At 40.4% G+C, this 25,285-nt stretch overlaps 1 protein-coding gene across 1 annotated transcript; it reads right to left on the minus strand.

Annotated features, from left to right (window-relative positions):
* Window positions 1-6,352: 6,352 nt before the first annotated feature.
* si:dkey-72l14.3 (Glyco_hydro_56 domain-containing protein) lies at window positions 6,353-23,376 on the minus strand. The gene is made up of 7 exons (XM_012866742.3): window positions 22,863-23,376; window positions 10,500-11,109; window positions 9,841-10,089; window positions 9,612-9,758; window positions 9,421-9,507; window positions 7,031-7,225; window positions 6,353-6,752 (listed from the first exon to the last, which is right to left on the minus strand). Exons 2-7 carry the CDS (start codon window positions 11,064-11,066, stop codon window positions 6,378-6,380), a joined length of 1,620 nt encoding a protein of 539 aa, XP_012722196.2. The 5' UTR covers window positions 11,067-11,109; window positions 22,863-23,376; the 3' UTR covers window positions 6,353-6,377.
* Window positions 23,377-25,285: the final 1,909 nt, after the last annotated feature.

The raw sequence follows: 25,285 nt of genomic DNA on the forward strand, positions 1-25,285 counted from the left end.
TTACAGGAAAATAGATATTTTTGTTTACTAAATGCCAGAATAATGACAGGGAGTTCTTTGGGGCGCTTTTGTTTTAACTTTCTTCATATCTAAAGTTTATATACATCATCTTAGAGTGAGTAGAATTGCCTTTTAAACGTTTAGGATATCCAGTCACACGCTTCCCACAACAGTTTGCTGTAATTTTGGCCCATTCCTCCTGACAGAATCAGTCAGGGTTGTAGGTCAAAGTGCTCATACACACTTACTCAGCTGTGCCACAAACTGTCCCTAAGGCTGACTTCAGGGTTTAGAGAACATTGCCTTTGGTGTCCTTCAGTCACTTTGTAACTAATGTGGCGGTATGATTAGGGGCATAGTCCATTTGGAAGACACGTTTGTTCCCAACCTATAATTTCCCGGCTAATATCTTGATTACTTTTTTTCTTAAGTATGTCCATATAATTTTCTTTCCTAACGATGCTTTCTGTGGGTAGCAACGGTCCCTCCTGCAGCAGAATGCCCAACATATGATGCTACAGTCCCCATACTTCACAGCTTGGATGGTGTTCTCAAGGCTTTCAGACTCACTCCCTGGGTGCAATTGCAAACGCTTGTCGCTTGTGTCGGTGCAGGACTCGTTTCCCTGTTGACAATGATTTTATTTTAATGACCTTACTTGCACAATTCACAGCATAATTATTTCATTTCTGGGACACGCAACCCATTTCTCTCCTGAACGGTGTGATGGCCGGACATTGCCTGAGTTGTTTGTGCTTTGATATAGCTGAAGAGATGAATGCGTTCGAGGCGTCTCCTCACTTTAACCCAAATGTGGCAAATTAACCAATCAGAAGCGTACGAAGCCATGGCATCATCATTTGGGCTTCCTCAAATTGTTTAAAGACACATTACGTTTAGTGAATATAAACATCCTACTTTGAAGGAAGTAATAAAGAATAGTCTCATTATTCTGACATTTAGCAGACAAGTTGGTGAAACAGTTTAGTGACCCTAGCAGACCTAAAACAGGAAATGGGATTTAATGTCTGACAGTGAGAGGGGGGTAAAAAGTCTTTTTAACACAGCGTTGGTAAACAAATCTTGTTTCAACAGTATTTCATGATAAATTATTTGACCTGCTTTATATTTGTAACTATCTCCTGTTCTCTCTGCTCACATAAACTTTATTCCAGTATTGGCTAATAAAGCTGCTTCTATTAGTACGCTTTATTGACAGAAAGCAAAATGAGGGAAATTCTGATACAAAGATTTCCCACTTATTGCTGCCACTTCAAAGCTCTACAAGGTAATTTGTTCTCCTTTTTAGAAAACTCAGATTCTCTTGAAACGTGTTGACATCGTGCGCGTAAACGTAAGAGACGATCTGCGCTGTTATTTTGGCAACAATTTGTCCACTGTAGCAGTCGGAGAGCAAAGGTAAAAATGACGGAAAGCATAAAGGTGAGGATAAATTGCTGCCTACAGTGCTGGCGCAGGGGAAAAAAACTGAACATAATCAATCCCTTTTGGTTTATATTAGGTTTAAAGTAAATGGGGAGGCATATATAGTATCAATAAAGACAAATATATCCGTGCGGTAACAGCCTGTCAACACGCGGGCACCCAGTCGCCTGGCTAAGTGTGGCTTAACATCCTCGTGACCCCTGGAAACCAGAAGCGTCGGATCTGAAACATGAAATGTTCTGTTTGTGTCGATCAGCCTGACCTAATTATATCTGCAGTTTAATCTAACAATGGGTTTAGTTGATTTCCGACTTCAGCCGTGTTTCCGGTGAAACCCTCGTCTCAACAAGCACAAACCAAGACACCCGGTGTTATGAGATAAGTTCAAAATCCTTACAATATAATCTGTTTACCTTTTAAAACATTACTTTGTAAATTCATCCTTTGTGTGTTTGTGGGGAAATGTTACTCACGGTCCTGTTAAAATGTAACTAATTATCTCAGCAAACCACTGTATCAAATGTAAAGCAGAATAAGAAAATATTGATTTAGATTCTTTTGTTTAAATCCTCAATAACAGATGTAAACAGTTTAAAAACGGATGCATTTATTTATTTATTCATCTCTCCTCCTCTGTGTAAGTCTTTTTTTTTTTATCACACTCAGAGTTGAAACTATGCCACATAGGAATGTAACTAAAACAAACTATTTATGTTACATTTTCAGAACACGGTAAGTTCAGATCAGATGCTCTAATTTCTAATTGTCTTTACTAAATTGGTGTTTTTGGCTGTAGTGATGGATGTCACCTTTGTCTAATGGTTGCTCCTTTAACGTCTGCCTTCATTTACCGTTTAATATATTTGTAAATAAAATTTGGAAAACAAAACTCCTAAAATGGTATAACATTTGTGTGTTTTTCACATTTGTTGTTTCACAGCTTCTGGTTTCTTCTAAATGAGGTGAAAAGCTGCACGCTTTCTTCGGGAATCTCGTTTTCGCGGACACGCTTGCCTCCGATGGTAGCAAAGCTGAACCGTGACGCTAAACTGATGTGAAAAGTGGCTGCAGCCATAACTCTGATGATGATCTGGTTTCTTACAGCGATTTCTCAATATGTTTATTGCAGCGGTCTGCGTAACCGCGGCGTAGGATTAGTAAAAAATCTATGCAAGACGTGAAGTATTTCGCAATCATTTCCACTTTGTTCCTGTTTACATTTAACTATATTTGCAGCATGTTCGTCTTTGGTGTCCGTTTGCGTTCTCGGGCCGTGTTCAGTGTGCCTGAGAAGTAGGATTCAATTAAAGAAAGTCAGCCGTGATGGGCAAAGTGCAAAATCAATTAAATCTGTGGGATTCTTTTTTTTTTTTTTTTTTTATCTCTGGGATTTTAATTTTTTATCTGTGGGATTTAATTTCTCATTTAGGCTTTGTGCAGTTTTCTTTGTGACACTTAAGTCAAGTGTTACAAGAAAAAAGCCAATCCAGTCATGTTCCTATAGAACCATCACCTTTCAGACAGGAGGTTTTATTCTCCTGCCCTCATATGTCGTTCTTTTTGCTGGTGGAGAACATCTCAAAAAATGTTCTATATGTCCAACATGTAATCAAACATTTTGATAACCGGCTACAGATTAGGTATTTATTTGCGCCCCATGCATTCGGTTAACTGTCTGTGAAACACAGATGTCGAGCCTGACGAACCTTACCTGATCTACTGACAAGGAGCCGTCATTATTGGGTTCCTATCACGCCTTTTTCCTCAGTCCAGCGTGGGATTTTTGTTTTTTTTCCGGTTTACATTAAATGCACCATATGTTCCGGAAGAATTAATGGACAACTGTGTGAGCAAAGAACTAATTAAAGTTGTGACCTTTAAAAGTTTGGAGTGTGGGATGTACATTTATTTATGTCTTTACAGACAATGGGCATGGGCTTTTTTTTCTTCTTCTTTGCGATCAGGGTGTGCCAAGCTTTTATGAAATTTATGGGTGGGAAAAAAAACAATAGTTTAAATAATTTTACCAAGATGCATGAGAAAATCCAGGAGTGATCAGAGCTTTCCCTGGCTATATAAACATAGAGTACCTAAAAGCTGCCCCTCCCTCACCTATTGTTGCATTGGTCAGCTGGCTTACTGAAAAATGGTGCACATTTCCCTTGCTTATAAGATAGATATATTTACCTCCATTTTTACTGCATGAACAGCATAACTGCAGAAAGGTTAGTCTGCACAAAACCTGCTTAAAAACCTCCATATAATGCATTATGTTAAATCAGATCAACAGCAATAGAAAAACTTGTTACGTTTCTGTTTTAATTAAAAGCAATCCGATCATGTTTTACATTTTTAATAAATAGCTTGGCACCATGAAACTGCTTTGTTTTTGATCAGTGTTGTCATATCCTGAGGTTTCTCAGGCCAGCCCATGCCTGGTGGACAGCTCTGACAATTACTACTAATAAATATGCTAATAATAAATAAGAATCAACAATATTCCCTTACTGTTGCAGTTTGTTTTAAATCCTGTATCCTTCTGAGCTGTTCTCTCTGTCTGCTTTTGCTAATGTCTCAGGTTCCTGGTGTAGTTTCACCAAAAGTCAGGCAGGGGAGGCCAAAGGTCTCAGAAATTCAGCGTTTCTTGTAGCCAATCCTTAATGTCTGTAAACGTTTTGATGCAACTTATACAAACACGTGCAGTATCTGTAGCCCTGGGGTGTCAGATGTTCGCATTGTATGACTTTTTTAAGCATTTAAACGCTTTATTGCTGGTTGTCAGAGTAAGAATTTCCACTCTGGCAATTTCATAGGTAGAATTTACTCTGGAATCACTGCTTTCTCTCAATTCTAGTACATTGTTGATGGTAAATTTAATTTGGAGTAAGAGACCTTTTTTTATTATTATTCATTTTTTCAGTGATGGGCTGATGCTTGCGTAACTGGCCTCTCTGTCAATGAAGACCGAGAGCATCTCCCGTAAAAACAACGTATCTAGAAACAGAGTGGCTTCAATAAACCTCTGGATATACAGTGGAATTAAATATCTTTCATAGTACCTTTTTAAATGCCGCAGTGTTGTTGCTTCGGGTCACTTTTTGAAATGTTTCCTTCTTGTCGATTTTATTTGGTTTCGAAAGCACATTTAAAACAACCTCACTTTCACCATAGTGCCGTACAGACAAAATATTATTAATTCTAGCACAATAAATAAAAAAAAAAAAGAACGGAGCAGCAATAAAATACTAAGAGCTCATAAAAGAAAGCAGGGGGCAAAACCAATAAACAAGGAAATACAATCATTGAACGCCAGCTAGAGCTCACACTCAGCCAGAACTGGAGGCTTGTTGGAAGTGATGCGCTTTATAGGGAACGGTAGAATAGCTTTCATGAAGTTATTTATAATAATGGTCCCCTTACCTGTAGGTCAGGGGCGTTTAACACATACAGCTGAAAACAATCTATGAGATTCAAAGCTAAATTAGCAAATTTCGACTGGCCGTACTAAAACACCAGGCCGTGGTTGAGGTTGTCGCTACTTTCTCAGCTGAGCGACGTGGGCGTTAAAATGCAACGTCACCTTGGTTGCAGAGGTGGGTCAGTCGGGCCTCAGCTGGTAAAATCCCTGCCTAGTTTTCCTTCACCCTGTTCACTTAGCCAGGTGGTTTTAAACAGTGGTCCGTGTCTATGCTGTGAAGCTACAAATGCAAATGGTTGGAACTAATCTCTGTATAGGGCTTTTTTTTTTGGCTTACTGAACCTACATGACCCACCTCTGCATGGTCGTGGCTGCTGGGCTTCATCGGTGACGACTCGCTAGTCCACTTCAAGTACGCCGAGGGTGGAGAAAATCGGACCAGGTGGACTTATAAAGCCAATTGGAACATGGACATTGTTTGCCTGAGAAGACACTGACAGATGTGTCAAATGATCTCCTGTGTGATGTGAAGTGCAACGGGTTACCTGCCAATGCAGTGTTGTATTACACGGATATTTACATTTCCCTTTTGGGTTTGGATAAATTAAATCGGCTAAAGCAGAGGTTCACACCTCTGTGCCTGGGCCGGTTTAGTGGAGGATGTCCAGGCTGTGGGCTTGGCCTGCAGTGTGAGACATGAGTGCGGTGCTGGCCTGGAGGCCCGGAGACCTGCCTCTACATTGCCAGTGATTGTCTGAGGCGGTGGTATAGGGTTTCTTTCCATTCACACTCCACACACACAGCCTTACACATAATCCAAAGGGCCTTAGGTCATACAAATACAGGCATGTTGGGAACCAGATTCTCCATGCGGTCTGCATGAAATGCAGGTGAAACAACAAAAACAAATCAAAACCGTCCAGATAGCTGTTAGTCTTCCACCGCTCAGGGGATTTCTTCACTTATCCTCAAAGGGAATTAACACCAATAATCTCACAGCCATCACTTTAAAGTATCTAAACAATCCCTTTAAAATGTAGTTTTCGGTTGTTCATAGCCCTGGGGAAATGGGAACATTTCACATTACACAGCCCATGTAAGAAGTTCTGGATGACTTGCAGGTGGTGAAGCAGAGACTATCGCTGCCCAATGTACAAAGACGAACAAAGATCTAAATGTGAGGAGATAAAGGCATGGGTTCGCTTTCCTAAAATTCAGCCGTGGTGCGTAGACCTTGACCTTCTCAACAGGCGTTTCCTTTTCCTTCTCTTCCGTCAACTTTAAGGTCTGCACCACCTGTCTTGGCACTTTCACTGATACCTGCTCCAGAGATAATTTGGATTCCCTTTTAGAAAAATAGAGTGCGTAATTTTGTCACAAAGCTACAGTCCTACGGCTTTTCAGAGACGAGTCTTTTAAAATGGCACTTTGTGAAGGTTTGTACTTGTAGCTATACCATCGACCTCCCTGGATGAAGACCGGGTTTGTTTTTTATTATGTTTTTATTTTAAGGTCACAGGTATAAGAATCCAGCCCCCAGCAGCAGAAACAAAACATGTAGGTGTGGGGCACTCAGTAGATCAGTACCACTGTCTGTCTGTACTTCCAGTAAAGCAGTTTGACTTCCAGCGAAATCACTTCCTCTAAACATAGTCTCAGAGGCACTTTTTGTTGTGGAAACTGTTCTGGTCTCCCCAGTGTTTCCGCTGCCTCCTTCGGCTTTTCCTCCAACAGACACGCCGTCCTTGGGGGGCTGCCGTTCAGAGATTTCCCCGTCTGCGTTCTTGTACCACTGGCATTGGAAGTCTTTTTTCCAGATCTCAGCTGGGTCCAATTCGGCTGCTTTAGTCCCCGCGTCTGGCTGTTCAGTGGCGTCTGCTGCCTCTGCCTGAGAGAGAACGATAAAAGTAATCCTGTTAATATTTTACATTTTACAGTATCTACCCCATCTAGTATCACTGACAGATGATCAGGCTTAGTCGTATCTTCTTTTTATTTTAAATGAGAACACAGAGACCCCTTTAAAAGGCATCGTTATGTCTAAGCAAGGTAAAACATAGCTGGGTCAGCTTCTGTTTATAGTTTACTGTGGCAGCTGGGACGGGCCATGTTTGTGTGTCTTCTGAAAAGAATCTCATTTAGCTTTAGAAAGTCCCCCGTTCTTACCTTTTGTGTTGCCTTCTCTGCAGCACTGGGTTGAGCTGGTAGATGGAGGTAAGCAGAGCTGTCTGGATTTTGACGAACACAACGACCCTTCCCCTGGCAAAGGGAGGCCGAACAGGACTGGGCTGCTGTGGTAACGTTGACAGAGTAAGGGCCCAGGACTTTACGGACAAACGCTGCCAGGTCTTGGCACTCTCTCTGGGGACAGATGGGCAGAAGTAGATATGAGAGAATGACAAACAAAGATATTTATTTATTTATTTATGGGATGAGCTGAGTCAAAAGATGAAGCTCTCGATTTACCGGTCGATCTACGTTCCTACCCTCATCTATTGTCATGAGATTTGTGTTGTGACCAAAAAGAACGAGAATGTGAATACAAGCGGCTGAAATGAGTTTTCTCCGTAGTGTGTCTGGGCTCTCCCTTAGAGATAGGGTGAAGAGCTCAGTCATCCGGGGAGGACTCAGAGTAGAGCCGCTGCTCCTCCACGTCGAGAGGAGCCAGTTGAGGTGGCTCGGGCATCTGGTCAGGATGCCTCCTGGACGCCTCCCTGGTGAGGTGTTCTGGGCACGTCCCACCGGGAGGAGGCCCAGAGGAAGACATGTTTCTCGGCTGGCTTGGAAAAACCTTGGGGTTCCCCTGGAGGAGCTGGTCCAATTGGATGGGAGAGGGAAGTCTGGGCCTCCCTACTAAGGCTGCTACCCCCGTGACCCGACCCCGCATAAGTGGAAGAAAAGAAGATATAAGGGAGCAGGTTTCCTTTATAAAGACCTAGTTTGCCAGAAATATGGCGGATGATGCACATGTTGCACAAGAAAAACAAATGAGCCGGAAAGATAAAAAATAGCCAGTAAAGCTGTGTACTTAGTTGGATTCCTGAAAAAATAACCTTGCAGACGTTTTTAAGCACTGCAAAAAGGGAACTAAAAGTATGTCAAATGTTCTTGAAATTTGTGTGTTTTTCCTTGATTTGAGCAGGTAAATAACACCATTTGCAAATGGAATGAGATTTTTTTGCATTTAAAATAAGAACAGTTCATCTTCGTCATCTTATTTCAAGTGCAGGATATCTAATTATCTTATTTTATGGGTAAAAATACTGATTCCATTGGCAAATAGTCCCATTAGGTTGCTCAAGTTAAGGAAAATATACTCATTTCAAGAAAGTTTTACTTACTTCTAGTTCCCTTTTTGCAGTGAGCCCCATGGACATTTGAATATTTTTTAACTTCACTACTACAAATTTAAATGTATTTTATGTCATTGATCTGCAGCCTGATGATGCCTCCACCATGTTTCATCCTGGGGATAGTGTAGACAGTGATGGGGAGTTTCATGCGGGTACTGCTGCACTTGAAAAATGGGAAGAAGAAATATTGGAGGGTGTTATGGTCAGATAGGAACAAAAGTGAACTTTGTGTCCTGCTTTGTTGCAGCAAACTAACAGTGCACATCAGCCTAAACCCTCCATCCTGTAGTAAAACATGGTGGTGAAAACTTGCTGTGAGGCTGCTTTTCCTCAGCAGAGGCAGGAAAGCTGGTAATTTGATGGGAAGGTAGATGGCGCTACATATGGAGCAATCATGTACAAACACCTGGTAACGGCTACAGAAGACTAAAAACCAGGGTAGGGGTTCACCTTCCAGCAAGACGACCCTAACTTTACAGCCAGACCTGAAAAATTCAGCTTTTACATAACGTATAGCTGGTAGACCACAGCTCCTGTAATTGTAGTGAAAGGTGTTATTAAGTAGCGACTGAGTAAAAATGCGCTCCATACTTAAGACTTTAATTTGTAAAACTGTTTGAAAACTAAGTCTCATTTTTCATAAACCAGTTATGCCCTACTCATTGCTGGTCCAGAACGTCTCTGGAACATGATGTTTAGGTTGATCCGACGTTACCAGGTTTCACCCCGGACCGTCCAGGTGCTCAGGGATGCCCTGGTCCGGATCTGGGAGGAGATACCCCAGGACACCATCCTTCATCTCATAGGGGTGGGGGGGGGGGGGGGGGGGTCTTACAGACTACCGAGGACCATTTTGAGTTGCTGCATTGACATTTCAGGAAAACTGGACCAGCTTGCTATATCAGTTTTTCAGTTTCATTTTCTTGGTGACTTTGGATTGAGCCTTCTGTGGGTTGATCATAATCATCAAAGCATGTGGGTTCCTTTTGTTTCCAACACGTTACTCGTCCCCTATCTGGGTATCCCGCATTATTACTTTTCAAATTGAGATCTGACGTGTCTTCAATGTATTCCTTTAATTTTTTTCAGCAGTGTATGTTAAAGTTTGTGCTTGCCACGTGATGAAATGTGAGAATGTTTAAAAATTGAGTTTATAAGCAATTTTTATAGTGATTGTACGTTGGTATTTCTGTTGTAGAGTACCTCAGTTTTCGTCTCACTTCTCTCCCAGATGACAACTCCTGCTGTTCCCATGGCAGCACTTTCTCCTATAGTGTTGATGAGGTCAGCCTTAAAAATAAAAAGCAAAATCTTCCCAAAGTAAGTCTCGAACCCTTTATGGTCTTGAGCTGGACCAACTACTAGACAAACAGTTAGCATCTGTCATTTCCTACCTGTGATAGGAACGTTTTAGTGGAAGCATACACACTCTTTACCAGAGGAAAAACAGGTAGATCAAACTCTGCTCCTGCCACAGACGCTACTCGTAGTGCTTCTTTTATTTGGCTCGACAAAAAGGACCTGGCTGCTACCGTCCCGCCCTGCAGAAGAAGGTATATTTAAACAATAAACAGGCTAAACACCTAGAATATTAATTCTTTCGAGCATGTTGTAGAGTGATACCTGTCGCTTCTCCAGGGTCAGGAGAGGGAAGAGTGCGGAGCTTCTCGTCCACAGCCACAGAAGCTCATCGTTGCGGGCCATCTCTGCAGGAGGGCACTGGCCGGTGTAATTGGCTAACTGGGTCTGGGCGGGGTCGCCGTTATAGCAGTTGGGGTAAGCAGAGAAACCCCACAATGCCTTGGGCCTCAACCTTTTAACCTCCCGCAGAGTCTCCACCATGACTGACTGGGCTGCTGCCTCGAAGTCCACCTGTGGCAAGACGAGGATATCTGTCAGAAATGTCCAATTACTCCAGGACAAGAATAACTGGTAAACTTTATCCACCTGAAATGGCCAAATCTTCGCCATGATGAGGTACATTTAAATATAAGCGTTCCCCTAGATACGCTAATAGTAGATGTCAGAAATCCTTGAGCTTTGTCGGGTAATGTGTGAGAAACTCACAGCAGCCCACATCTTATTCAAATATAATGTTGCCATCTTTTTCCTGTCTCTTTTTTTATTCCCACATCTTTCTGCTCTTCTGTTTTCATCACTTTTTTTATTTCTGTAAAAACAACTAAATTTGATATGTTTTGCTTTTTGCCCCCTTTTCTCTCCCTACATTACGTTTGACCCATCAGCTCTTCCTGTAAAGCATTTTCCTGATCTCTGCTTACCTGCGACCACTTCTCCACTTCCTCCGGGGTCCATTTAGGAAAGAAACCATTGAGCAGTTTCCTGGATGCCTCCAGGTACATTGTTTGTTTTTCTTGGTTTCTTGACCACTGGGGGACCCACTCTGCCCAATGGAGGACCCCCAGGCCAAGGTACCTGGGGGCAGGCAAAGCCGCCTCCAAGTCTAGCTTTGTCTTCTGGACATGGCCATCAAGTCGTGTGTACTGTGGAATCCCTCCGTTGATTGGTGTGTTTTTGTCCAGAAAATACGGGTAGTTGCCCAGCGAATCCTCGTAAAAGACGGCTACCCGACCCTCCCGTTCCATGCCAAAAGACGTGGGGTTTAGGCGCCCGGCACAGGAAGAGTCTGGGATCCCCCAGAAGATAATAAAAGGCTGTCCAGACAGGAGAGGAAGACGGGCAGGCTCTGCTGGACCAGCATCACAGGGACCAGCAAGGCAACCAATCAAGATGAAGAGGAGCAATGATGAATAAAGCAGAAGAATGCACCGTATCCGTTTTGGTAGCGGCTGTGGATCCGGATGCAACTGCGGTTCGGTCCACGCCATTGAAGCAGCTCAGCTGTTCGGACCCTCACAGCCAATCATGTTGCTGAAAAACACAGTTATAAAATAATGATCACAGTTGATAGTGATGGAAGGACATTGAGCAGGGGTGACTTACACAGGCCTACAATAGAAACAATATATATATATATGTTTCATTTTGAGGCTCAGGTTCTTTATGAGAAACAAGAAAAAAACGGGGGGCTGATATTTTTGTCATTTCCATTTTCTGCAGCTTCGGTCTTTTTTCATCCAACTTTTTCAACTTTTTCTCTAAACCACCCATCAGCATTTAACATGCAAAAATCACACTTTGAAAGATTACAGATTACATTCGACAGCCTTGTTGGGGTTTTGATTTAATTCGGTTTATTATAGTCAAGCAAAATATTAGACACAAGTCAGGCTTAACTGGTCGAGACCCTTTCCTTATTTCAGCTAATAAATGTAAATCACAGAAAAAAAAAGAAGTACTACAGATTCCTTGCTGTAGTTATAAATCCAACACTAATTTACTCCCCCATTATTATATTAAAGCACATGTTCCTACGCTTGATCTGATTTGTGTGTCAAAGAGCAAGCTGCTTGCTGATGTGCTTACAGACCAGAGAGTTTTCAGTTTTGATGCTTTTAATGAGCAGAAAAACAGGCAGATCACCAGTAAAAGCTGTTTTGGATCTTTGGCCATCTGATCAGCACGTCGCTACCGTAGGGTTTGACTCTTGTAACAAACCAATAGGTTTCTCATATAAACCTGGTTATCATTATTGAGCTGTACTAAGGAGACATTTAACCGATCAAAGGCAGAACTACTGTTTAACACTGACTGAACGCTACGCTTCTCTTCAGAAAACAACAAAACTTTGATAAAAATCTGAAAAATGAGATTTAATTTAAAAATACCTATTTCTGTTGACTGTATTTCAATTGCTTAAGGGAAATTATAGCAGTTTTCCTTGGCACAGAAGCTCACTGGTTCTGTTTGAAATAAAATAAAAACCTTTAGTCATCTTTAATTTAAACGACAGTATGGAGATGTTTTATCTGAATTATCTGCTAAGAACGTCAAACTAATCAATTTAATGCCGGCTTGTTGTGGCATGTCGTAAGTGATGTTCTGAAAAACATCTTTAATTGGATCTGAACACTGCCAGCATGGTGGAATCAGTAAAATAACGTATCTTGAGGCTGTTTTATTTTTTTGTTCTCTAAGTGTTTACAGTTTTAAATTGGCGACATAAAAAAGTCAATATTTAATGTCTTCCAGCTTGTTTTCTTTCACCAGGAAATTGTCAGATTTTGGTGACAAAAGCCGAACAGTTGCTTGTTAGCGGTAGCGACTCTCGTCGAGAGCACAAATAGCTGCATGCTTTCTAACAAGCTATTAAAAGAAGGAAATGTCCCTCTGTGTGAGAAGTGACTGGCAGAGGCATAATGGATGCCGTTCTAAATGTCACAAATTCATGTAAAAGACGGCACAAGATCCTGCTTGTTGACCAAAACACAGACGGGGAGACATCCTCTTCCACTCATACCCTGAAGCACATCAGGATCTCATTATATTGTTTAATAGACGGTTTGATGCTTTTAAATAGAAAACATGTAATCGTAAAACCTAATCTGGGAGTGAGGTTTGTGTCGGTCAGGATGTATGAGCCAACACTTGTTTCTGTTTCCTCTGTATTCTCCTTGTGTCATCTTTCTGAATCATGCTTAACGCTCAATTTATACCTGAGTGATTACAAGACGTCTTGGGCAAATTAGGGTAAATCACACTTTTCCTTTATAAATATTATAACTTACACTAAATGTTCTTTCATCTTGTTAATAAATCCAGTTTTTTTTTCCCCAGGGGTGTGCCACAGAAAATGTCAGTGTAACGACAAATGGAGGTTTGCGGTAATGAATTTTGGCAGGTGTCAAATAAGCCTCCAGACACCCAGCATTAGGAGCCACTGCTTTCACCGTGCACAGAGGCCATGCTGATGCCTTCGTTCTCTCTAAGCCGATCATGCAGGAAAATGTGGGCAAGAAAAAAACAAAAACAGATTTTTGCTGAAGCATTTTCAAATCAAAGCAAGACAAAGATGCTAGCAGTGATAGTGCCTGTTTTTGTGCACAAAATCAAACAAATCTAACCAGAAGTTAACATGAATATTACACGCAGGGTAATTGAAAAGATTATCTTGGGTTTGGGGCAAAAAAAAAAAAGCTTGACTTATTAAGAACTATGCGGTCATGGTGAAAGGAACATACCGTGTCAGTTTTAGTATTTTAATATGTAAATGATGTTTGCAGCTCTCAAACCAAACGTTGGCGGTTGAGAGAAATCCTGAAACTCGTGGTGCATAAAAAAATTCAGTTGTACAAAGCCGTGTGTAGAGGTATCACTGCATGCGATGCCTTGATAAATCCCAGTTTACGTAGAATTAGATGCACCTGCACGTATACCTAGGGCCGCTCTGTCCTCGCTCCAATCACGTGTGCAAATCAGTGAAAAATACCTGGAGGTCACCCGCCACGCCTCCAAATAACCACGGCAACGGAGCTGTCAGTCAGTCACAGAGATGTTTTTAGTGAATTACAGCAGACCATCAGCTTCTTTAGGGACATCAGCGACTCAGTAAAGAATATAACATTTTTCTGGTCTTACCCGTTGTGTTCTCCGATGTTTACTCTGATGAGGAAGTCTACAAACAATAGGCTACCTTCTCAGGCTCAGAAGTCTCCTGGTTCCTGCAGATGTCTTCGCTAAACGTCAGACACGCTTTTGTGTTGCTTTTTTTTGGTCCGCAGCGCTTTTCACCTTTGAATTCTCCCGTGGATGTTGTGCGAACACACTCTGATCTTTTAATTCCTGCACTTTTCAACTTTTAAGTATAGTTACCCAAGGAGTATGTCCTCAACATCCACATGCATCGTATTTCGAGATGTTAAAGCTTTGAAAAGATTTGCTATGGAGAATAAATTACGAGCTGCGCTGTTTAATACATTATTCTACATACCCTAGATTACCGGGACTCTTTGTGATTTTTGTCAAAATTTTGACTTTTGGAAAATATTGTTTAATTTTCATCGGCAGCATTTCCTTTGCCAAAGTGGCATTAATCTGGCCTGTGAGCGCTACCTTTTTTTTTTTATTCCAATAGCTATAATCCCATCATGGTGGATGTAATCCCCATCTCCTTGCTTGTAGTGAGGGGTAAATGTGAGAAGTGGCTAATCTGTTCCGGATAAGCCTCTTCTATGTGTTTACTTTTCTGTTTGCTCAAACGCACATCCTGTGCCTGCTGCCTGGTCTGCTCAAAGTTTAGAGAAAACCAACCCCTCTCTCTCTCTATCTATCTATCTATCTATCTATCTATCTATCTATCTATCTATCTATCTATCTATCTATCTATCTATCTATCTATCTATCTATCTATCTATCTATATATATATATATATATATATATATATATATATATATATATAAGCTACTGATAGATCAGTGCCTGTTTTATAGAATTTTGCTTCTTTTTGCTTTAGATAATTTGGCCAAACGTTATAATTTTTGGTTAATTAGCAGGTAGTTTTTAAATGCCATTTATCAATAAACTACTTCAGGATTATACTTTTTTAGCTTGACATGCTGGCGTCATTTTCTAGCAGAGAAACAGCATCTGGATTTTCTTCGGAAAGTGTTTCTTGCTCACTTACACCTCACAGTAAATGTGTTTGCCTCTCCACCATGAAAGCCTCTAATCTGTGCCAATTAGATAAGAAATAAATCGAGGTCTGACCTGCTGGGAATTTGATTTCTTTTTTTTTTAATAATCCTTTTGCTTTCAAATGAAAGCTGAATGCTATCATCGTCATGCTGCTAAACATTATTGCTCACTGGCAGTGGGTTTTTTTTTCTTCTTTCCAACCCGATGCCGTGTGTTTGGCCTTCTACTTAAAGATAAAAATCTAACCTTTTTATTCTAAATTAGAGAACTTCTTTGATGTTTCCTTTTCATATTTGCAGCCTTGAACATGTTATTTTCTGCCTTTCTCTGGCAGCGCCACTTGTGGTTCTTCCCTGCGGCGCGTTGCTCGATAAGCGCGGGGAAAACGAGAGTAAGGAGCCGATGAGGACGTGAAAGCGGCAAAGATTAGGACGACAAATGCGTCACTTCATCTCAAAGCCAACAAAAGGACCAGTTTAGCCAGGCCGCAACGAGTCAATGTTTACCAAACAGTTAAATGGATTAGGTGGGCGTCGTAGAGCCGTTCGATCACACAAGGGTTGCCGGCAGGCGGACGTTTGCTCCATAGTTCTGTACGTCCAAATACTTCGACACATCCACAATAGGCGTGTTTACTGGAAGTGCGTTTGTTCAAAGCTGACGCTGACAATATGACATTTTACAAGTCAACTAGGATTTATCTTTATGCTCCATGTTCATGGAAAATTTACTTATTTCACTTGTTGGTCTGAAGCTTCCTCTTGCAGCTTTCCTTATTTCCCTGCTTGGTTTGATTGTAGCTAAAGCTGTATCAGTTTATCTGTATAGTTTTATTCTGGTTTGCAAAACTTGGAGAGCTGCATCACGAATGCAGTACGTTAATGATTTTTATGTCAGTGAGATTGAAGTAGCGGTCGAGGTATAAATGCTGCATTTGCCATAAGCAAATCAAAGAAGAACCATTTAAACAGCCAAGCATAACTAGTATTACAGGGAGTTCTACAGATTAAACACACAGTTCCACTTTGAATAAATCCTGCGGTCTCTAAATAATTCAACCCTTTCATGACAAGCATCATTGCTCCACTCCTCTGGGCCAAAAGCCTCCAGTTCATTCACATTCTTGGGTTTGTGTGTTGCCGCTACCTTTTTCACATCCAACCTGTAATTTCAGGCTCAAGTCAGTCAACTATGATGGCCACCACAACATCTTATAGGACTTCTTCTGAAATCAAGTCTTGAAGGATTTTGGGATCTGCTGCACAGGCCCGAGAAGGTCCATTTTTGAGCCATTGCTCAACCAAACCTTATCGCTAGTTCTGAGCAAATTGGAGCTAGCTTTTGTTCTGCTGTTGGGTGATTATATAGCTTGGAGTTCAGACATATAACTCATCAGTTTTCAATGTGTACCTTAATGTGGAAGCTGAAGCCTCAGCGGCTGCTGCCAACATGTCTCGCTGCACTTCTTTTAGGAATCTGGTGGCCGCCATTTATAGCTTCCTCTTCCTCTTGTTTGTGGGGGGGGCTGCCACTGTTACTTTAACTTTAAACTTACATTCTATCCTTCCGAATGTATCTGTAGGAACATTCATCGCCTTTACTATCAAACTGTACTCTTTTCTAGATTTGTGTAATGTCTCTGAGCTGTTTGGATTATTCTCTTGCCGTATTTCTAACATGCAGTGTAACTACGCTGAAGCAAACCTAATGCGACCAAGGAGGCCGTTGATTGGTTGCATCCGGCAGGTTTGAGACCACGACTAATTTTCAAATGTGTGCTCTTATTTTGGGGAGGTTGAATCATTTTCAGACTGCAGTAGTCTTTGAAACTAGGCTTTATCATTTTGATCAAATCCTTGTAATACTGGTTTCATTTAACTATTAAAATATTTTTTATGAAATTTCTTTATTTCAAACACCTGAGCAATTTAGAATATAGCTAGTCGGCTGATTTAAATCATTTAGTGCGACTCTATAGCTGGGTAAGCTACCTCATTTTGGTTAATATAGTCTAAGACTACAAACAGTGCAACACCAAACAGGTGTAGTAACGCCCTTACAAAGGTGGGAATCAAACTGAATTAAACACAGTCGGAAGGTTTTCTCTGTTTCTGCCAGTGTTTCTCGGTATCCTCTTGTTTTTTTTCCTCCGGTGAACCGGGCCAGGTCCGATTAGTGAGAACCAATAGAGAGCTTGCAGGAAAGCCGGATCAATCTTTCTGTTTATGGACTGTCTGTACAGAGTTATGGGTGACTCCTAATTTAGTGTTCTCCATTTAAAGTTTTCAGAGACCAGTATCTTATTTTTAGTGATTTAGTATTTAGATCTACGTGATGTTTCTTTGAGCGGAGGCAGGAAATCAGCTCCTGCGATCCCTTTGAGTTGCTTTAATTGTGTTGCTTTTTATTTTATCCATCAGTCTTATATCATTTAACCGCTAGACCTCTAATTATTCCTTTTTTGGGCTAATTTTTCTTATTTATGCACATCATAGCATGAGTAATTTGAACACTGAAATGTTTTGTTTCACTTCTATTTGATTTAGTATTTGAAATAAAATAAATAAATAAGACACGAAAATGTTTCATGGTACTTATATTATTTGTAAAGTCACATGGTTCTGAATTATATCAGAAGTGATAAAAACAACACCTTCGTCTTTTCTTTTCTATGTATGGGGTCAACAATGTTCTCCTGAATAGTGTCATGCATGCTTATTTGCAATGCTAACGGCATTTCTGTGCAAGAAAACCTACTTTAACAGCGTTCTGTTGTTTCGTGTCAGTGGAAGGCGAGCGGCAGGATGGACGGTTTTTTCGGCGACAGGTGGGAAGGGTTAGGTTAGGTTGGGTCAGACAGCAGCGCAGACCAAATCAGCACTAAATACTCGAGGTTTTTAAGGTTAATTCCCTAAGAAGAGTTTGTACAGCTGGAGCTGAAAGAACAAGGACAGCCCAGGGTTGTCTCCCTGTAAGGAGGAGACTATGAGTCCATGACGTCCGTTAAGATTCGGACATGATACATAACCTAAGATACATACGCATTGAGCTTTGCAAAACTTATTTATTCCTCTCAAACTTTTCCCACATTTTGTTTAGCTGAAAAGAGAAATGTCACTATATTATATTGGTATTTTATCTCAGACATTCACACATATAGAAATCTCAATAGTGTGATTTACATTTGTATTCAGTCAATACTTTGTAGAGCCTTTGGCTGCAATTACAGCTGAAAGAATAATTGGACATGTCTCAGCCTCAGCTTTAAACCTGTTAGAGTACAACATTTTTGCTTGTCTATTTAGTTTCAGTTATTATATTGTTTTACGAAATAGCTCAAGCTCTATCAGAGGTGATGGAGGGCATCTGTGAGCATCAGTTTTCAGGCTTTGCATATTTTTTATGTAATTGAGGCCTGGACTCGGACTGGGCCATTCTAACACGAAGCTCTGGATGTGTTTTTACGGTCGTTGTCCTGAAGGTGAACCTCTGCTCCAGTCTCAAGTCCTTTGCAGCCTGTAACAGGTTTCTTCAAGTATTGCTTTGTATTTAGCGCTGTCCATATTCCCATCAGCTTTGACCAGCTTTGCAGTCCGTTATGTAGAAACTCATCCCCTCAGCATGATGCTGCCACCGGCATGTTTCCCGCTTGGGATACACAGTGTTAGTTTTCCGCCTCAGAAAGTAGTGGTTTGCATGTGGGTCAAAAAGTTCGGTTTAGCCTTCTGAGGATTGCACCAAATGACAAAGATACGTTCATGTGGCTTTTTTCAGACTTCGTGCATAAAAAAGTTTGAAACGCAAGTATTTCTTTGCTTCTTTTTCACAATTATGAGCTACCTTGTGAAGGTCTGTCAAATAAAAACCCGATAAAATACAATGAAGTGCTGTATATTGGACTGTAAAGAGACTGTGATAAGCCTAATAGGTACGCTGACTTTTATCCCAGCATGTCCCTAAATATTACCTGATCCATGATATGGAAAGCATGTTTTAAATTATTGTAGTTCTTACCATAAAATACTGTAGATTTAAAAACTGTCATAGCTGGGTTTTGGCCAAAATATAAATCAGCTAAATGCATAATAATTGTTTAGAGTGGTCTGTTTCTTTTTTTTTAAGCAATTATCCATAACATAAATGTAAAAGGCTCCCTCATTTAGCACTGACTTGTGTGCTATACCAACAGGAAGAACAAAACACAGGTGGGTGGACTGAATTTTTTTAAATTAGGTAATTGAATAAAGAGTTAAATTACATTTAGCAATTAGGTCCACCATTTAAGATCCTTTTAAGCAAAGTAGCACTTCACGTGAGTCTTTGATTAGCGGATCGGTTAAGTCGACGCACAGCCCATATAGGTGATGTTGGTATAAACCATTGGTTTAATAAGAGCATGCACCCCTCAATGTGCTGAAGCCTGCTAGAAAGACAAAAAATAGTATTCCAAATATAAAGCAATTATTCACACAGGGAAAAATTAGGCTTTTTGAAAATATGTTATTAAAAATGACTAATATACAAACCAGCATACAGCCTGACAAGGTTTTGACTTCCACACTGTTGGTTTATCATGGCTTAAAAAACAAATTAACTCACCCTTTCTTTCATCTGTCTGATTTAGTCTACGATAAAGGTTGACCTGCTGTTTGAGGCTTTGGTGGTTGTGCACTTGGGACTAAATATAGTGGCCTTTTGGCCTCCGCTCTACTGTTTTTCCTCACTGCCTATTCAGCAAAGTAGCTAAAATAGAAAATAAAAATAATAAAATAAGATTGATTTATGGTGCCACAATGCACCTGCCCTGAGCGCCTTCATAACACCATCAACCCTCTTACCCTGTTTTGTTTCATTGTTTGCTTATAAAAAAGTCACGTTTCCAGAACCGGCAACATTTCCCATCATGCATTTCTTACGGATCATTTAAAGAGATTCTGTAGAACGTTTTGGAACTACCACAGTGTTCTGCAGCTGTATAGAAACTAGAGTAATGCAAAAATCCTTCCACCCCCACCTATTGCTCTGCAGTAAGGTTATAGGAAAGACAAATTTGTCTGTTTGGAAATATTTTTAGTCCAAAGACAAAGGGACAGTCCAGGTGTGGAAACTAAAGAAGGCCCACCCGTCACGTCAGCAAGCTCTAAGCGGCATTCCTGTAAAGCTCCTAACCGCAGGTTGGCTTACCCAACTAACCAGCTAATATCAGCTCGTTGTGTTTGTGATGGTCTATAAAGAGCACAATAGCAAAAAACCTTTAATATTCAGTGCAACAACCCTTGAAAAGTATTAATAAATTCAGAGAATTGTCCATATCTTTGCTTTTAGTCTCGCATTATAAGAGTAAAAGTCAATCTATTAAATAAGCAGTGGTAGTATTAGCTACTGCTGTTCTGATTTAAAAAAAAATAAACTACTAGATCACGCTATATACATGTTTTGTAACTACATGATGTTGTGTGTTTTTTTTTTAATCAAGGTTAACATGCTGAGAGGGTCATATGCTGATCCATGTCATTGTGACTCTTTAAGTTTGCGCCTGCAATGTCTAAAGTGATACAGAAAGTTGTTGAACTGGACCCATGTTGGCTGAACGCTGACAATAGGTGAGCCTATCTAGCCAGTCACGTTTCCTCGTTCCACCTCACCTAACAAATTTATATACATTTTTAGGCAAACACAATGACTGAGTTGATTGATGAAAATACTCTATGAATTTTAAAAGGCGCTTATGTCTCAGTCTTTCACCACTGCGCACACTTCCCAAGTTAACCTGCAGACGAGTGGAAGATTTCCCGAATACTCCAGATGGCCAGCTAACGTTTAGACACAGATGTCTTGTGGAGGCCATGACCCGTCTTACTCTTCGTGTCATTTTGCTAACCCTAAGTTCAACACTTCAACACGCCTTAATATGACCTCCTTCTCCAGTCAAACTATTACATATTGGTTGGTTAAAGCAAAAACAATGGTCACACCTTCACTGTCCTTGGAGAAAATGCGATGCACGTCAGAATCAGCACAGACATTGTGTACATGGGTCGTGCTGTGAAAAAGGCCACACGACACCCAACATGTGGCTAAAACGTCACGTGGAAATAAAAAGCCTTGAGAATTGGTACAAAGCCGCAACACACACACACTAGCGTTACACAAAACGTGATTTGTTAGACATTTAGATGTATCTCTTTGCCCATATTTAAGAGACCTATCACTACGCCCATTTGATTAGTTAGTTTATTAATCCTTGGAGGCAAATTATTCCGTCACAGTAGTGTATAACAAGAAAAAAAGAGCAAAGTAATTTAGAAAGGTTAAAACTACATATAAAAGAATAAACATTTCTAAAAGGAGATATATTTTAGTTACGATAATAAATTGGGACATTTAAAAACAACATCTAATAGTAGTTAAGTAGTAGTACTAAGGACGGGCGACATGGATTTAAAACTTGTTGACAGTATTTTACATAATTTAGGACAAAAAAAGACAAGTAAGTGTTTCAAAATTAGCAGAATCATTTCATGGTCTTTCAGGCTGCACATCTGTCGCTGTACACAGTTAGAACCCCACCAAGACAACTACTGCTTTTAAAATCAACTCCACCCAATAACAAATATGCTGCTTCAGTACACCCGCAGTAGTGGTATATACTGTTTTACCACTAAACATTACACAGTGGTTGCATTTGATCTGGTTTTCAAGTATATATATTATTTCTAATGTCTCGTTCAGTTAAAATGTAAATATAACAATCAGCTAATGGGGTTTGCAAACATACATTAGTTTATCATTAGCACAGAAATTCACATTCTAAAGCTGAGCCGTCACAAGATCAATTTGGAAGAGGAACAATTATTGAAACAAATACTTTAGTCATAATGATTGTCTATTTTATTTATATAAAAAAATTGGGTAATGATAATTACATTTTTTTTGTTTATCGCTAAGGTGAGTCTGATCTCTAGCTCCTAGAATTTTAACATTTTGAGTTTATTTAAAAACGTTTAATGTTTATTGTTTAAGTGTTTATGAAATATTTAACATTTAAATCATTTAATAAGAACCTCACAAGTGTTATGAAACAAAACAAAAAATAATAAAAATAATAAAGACGAAAATAAAATCAATTACTCTTTAGCTCTGTCTTCTTATTAGTTTTCATTTATATTAAAAGCATAGACTTAAGTTATTCAGATCATGGTTATGCACCTTTTTAATGTATATAATTATGGTCACTTTTTTTTAGATTAATTTTAATAAAAAGATTAATTACTCTAAACTCCAGTCTATGCTTTACGGTAATGGGTACTTCGATTCTAGCTTTGTAGCTTTTTAAAACATCATTTTACTTCTTTTCTTTAGATGAGCCGTTTATTGTAAAGGGACATATCTCGGCTCCATTAGCTCGGCTCATACTGCCCGTCTGCTCTTCTCCTGCCTCTGATTCTTTGATTGCTTTCACCTGTTCCCAATTAGCTTATTAACCCGCATTGTCTCTGGCTAAGTAAGGAAGTAAACATTTCTTGGCTTTGTTTGTTGCCTTCGTCTGGGGCACACGTCTGGGTTTGTTCCATCTCTTTGATCCTTAACCCGCACACCTCCTTATAAAGTTCCATCTTTGATCCAAAGATTTACGTTCTGCATTCTGCATTCAGCGCTTTCTTAAATGCAGTGCATCGCTAACGCTAACGTTGATGCGATCTAGAAGCAATGCTTATCCAGTTAATGAAGTCTCCAGCGGGTGTGCGTGGATTAAAAGGTTGCCACTGAGAACATTTTGCAAACTTTAGTCAGCATTGCTGAGTTAAAATATACGGCCATGGGAAAACGTTGCACTAAATATGTAAATGCTTATTATGATAAAATTACATTCTACCAATACAATCTGGAACGGCGGCCAGCTGTGTCTAGATCACATGGGTTTAAATATCCAAGCTATCATATCCCATCAAAACTCTGCAAGAACCTTTTTTTTTAGCAACTGTTTTATTGATTTGTTTGTGCATGTACATTGTTCCTTAAACACCAAAGATAAAATCATTAAAAACCCTGTATGCTCTGCTGGCAAGTCAAGGAAAGTTCAACTTACCCAGGCCATTCCTGTGTCCTCTAGACAGGACAACCAAGTTTCTGCTCCTGCCTCTGAGCTGGGCTATTCTTCTGTCCTCGCTGTCATTGCTTACTCTCCTGGATAGAAAAAGCAAAGTATACCGCTGGATTTGTGAGGGCATGGATGGGTCGTTCGTGCAAAACATGCGGCGGAAAACAAGGCTCTCCTGACACCCGGAGGAGGCAGACAGGAAAAGACGGGAAGGAAGAACAGGAGATAAGGGGACGGAAATAGTCAAGAGAATTAAAAGGTGTCAGGAGAGGAAGAGAGGGTGAAAAACTAAGAAGGAAAGATATAAGAGGTACGAGAGGAAGCCAAGCAGAGATAGAGAAGTCATTTGAGGTCCTTCCAGGAGATTGAAGGATGCTTGGACTGCAGCATGTGTGTGTTCACGTTCACAGCCAGGCTTAGCTGCCTTACCCAGGGATGGTAAGCGGGGTCAGCGTAGACCATGCTACCTCACATGACCAGCGACGCTCCATGTAATCCAGTAATCCGCTGCTCTCCCACTGGGGCGCGTGTCTAAACAAAGACCATCTCCTTTCTTAATTAAGTGTAATTTTTTAAGTTTCTTAAACTTTACCCCCTCCCCTCCCCCACCGTCTTTTTTTTTTTCTCCCTCCCTCACAAATCCCAATCACCCTAATCTAGTTTACCCCCTGATTGAATCAGTCGTTCTCTCTGGATCTTTTGGTAACACAGACACCGTGCGCTTACAGCACCGTTGTACAGCATCTCATCCATGAAACCACACCTTTTTATGACCATGATGGAACCTCTTACACATACTAACAGACATTTTGCTTCGTTAGCATTTTCTCATTTTACTTCTGGACAAACTGACCCTTTGATTTTCAATGAGCGGTGCATTTTGTTTTTCCTGTAGAATCTTGTACCAACTCGTAACCTGCTATTAGAGTTTTATATTTATTCGGGTCCAGAAATATCCAAACAAGGGACACACAGAGGAATTAGCTGGTGAGTAGAATTTGTTTTGTGTTGATCATATTACTCAGACACGTCTTAGCATGGCTCATTCAGGCTGCAAGAGAGTGATGGAGAGCAACACGTATGCTAGGAAGGCTGAAAAAGAGAGCATAGTCACTCTAATTAATTTTTTTGGAGCTTTCAGCTTCTAATCATTTATAGATGCTGGGTTTTTAAAGGTTGGGAACCTTTTTGAACTGTCAGAGTAAGAATCTACATTTTCCGAGGGATACGCACAGGAACTGCTGTTTTAGAAATGCTAAACATGCTAATCACAAGTATAAGAAAGTATAAGAAAGTTCAAAATGTCACTGTAATCATTTTGTCTTTTTTTTTTTTCCAGAGTGTTTTACTGTGACTTCCTTTTGACACACAGTGGGACGTCATCTTTGCTCCTAACATAAGTAAAGTGATGCTGAAGAAGTGTAGAAAAATAGAATTTATTGCTCTTCTTATTACTCTTTTTAATAGCTCTTTAGAAGTTGTGACCAGGTGAAATCTAAAATAAAGTCAAAGCTTAAAAAAAGTGAAATTTGCTACAAAATTCTGAATATAAAATTGTAGGGGAGCTTGACATAGGCAGGTTAGCGCCTCTTTCTCCCGATCAAGCAGTTGTGCTGCTTCCTTTTTTTTTTAGATAAAAATTGTTGTCATGCATATGTTTTGCGCAGCCTGATAAACCTTAATGCGCAAAGTATCATTAACAAAAAGGACTACAGACTGTGACGTCGTTTTGGCCCCACAAATCTGTCATAAATGACATGATTAGCTTTAAGGGCTACAATCATTTTAGAACAGAGGGAGCTAAAAAGCCGGTTAGATAACAGTCTGTGTCTGTTGGCGAGCCGGTCATGTGTCTGACTGGAAGGTCTTGCAGAGCGTGGCTCTCAATCTCCACTCTAATTCATCCCAAAGCTGTCGTGTCGGGTTGTGATCAGGGCTCTGTGCAGGCCAGTCAAAGTCCTCCGTACCAAACTATCCCCTCCATGTCTTTATGGGTCTTTCTTTTATGCACTTTGTCATGTTGGAAGAGGAAGGGGCTGCTGGCACAGAGTTGGGAGCATGGTCCAGAATATCTTGGTATGCTGAAGCATGCAGAGTTCCTTTACCTGGAACTCAGGGGCCAAGCCCAGCTCCTGAAGAACGTCCCCCTCCATCAAACACTTTGCACAGTACATTTAGATAAGTACCACTTTCCTGTTGTTCTTCTGTCCATCAGATTGCCGGATGGAGAAGCGCAATTTGCCACTCCAAAGAATGCACCTCCACTGCCCTGGAGTCCAGTAGCAGCGTAAATGGTACTTGTATAGCGCTTCATCAAGTCCTGAAGACCCCAAAGCGCTTTATGCTACACTCAGTAATTCTCCCATTGGCTCGCTGACAGTGGTGAGCTACATTGTAGCCACAGAAGTGGG

This window comes from Fundulus heteroclitus, chromosome 1 (assembly GCF_011125445.2).
Source record: "Fundulus heteroclitus isolate FHET01 chromosome 1, MU-UCD_Fhet_4.1, whole genome shotgun sequence".
Lineage (NCBI taxonomy): Eukaryota > Metazoa > Chordata > Actinopteri > Cyprinodontiformes > Fundulidae > Fundulus > Fundulus heteroclitus.

Bases quoted from the DNA above. Each gene is read 5' to 3' on its own strand.
- si:dkey-72l14.3 (XM_012866742.3), bottom strand. From the start codon at position 11,066: ATGGCGTGGACCGAACCGCAGTTGCATCCGGATCCACAGCCGCTACCA. The intron at 10,090-10,499 runs GTAAGCAGAGAT...GTCTTGCCACAG, and splicing joins AAGTGGAGAAGTGGTCGCAG to GTGGACTTCGAGGCAGCAGC. The intron at 9,508-9,611 runs GTAGGAAATGAC...TTTATTTTTAAG, and splicing joins CTAAAACGTTCCTATCACAG to GCTGACCTCATCAACACTAT.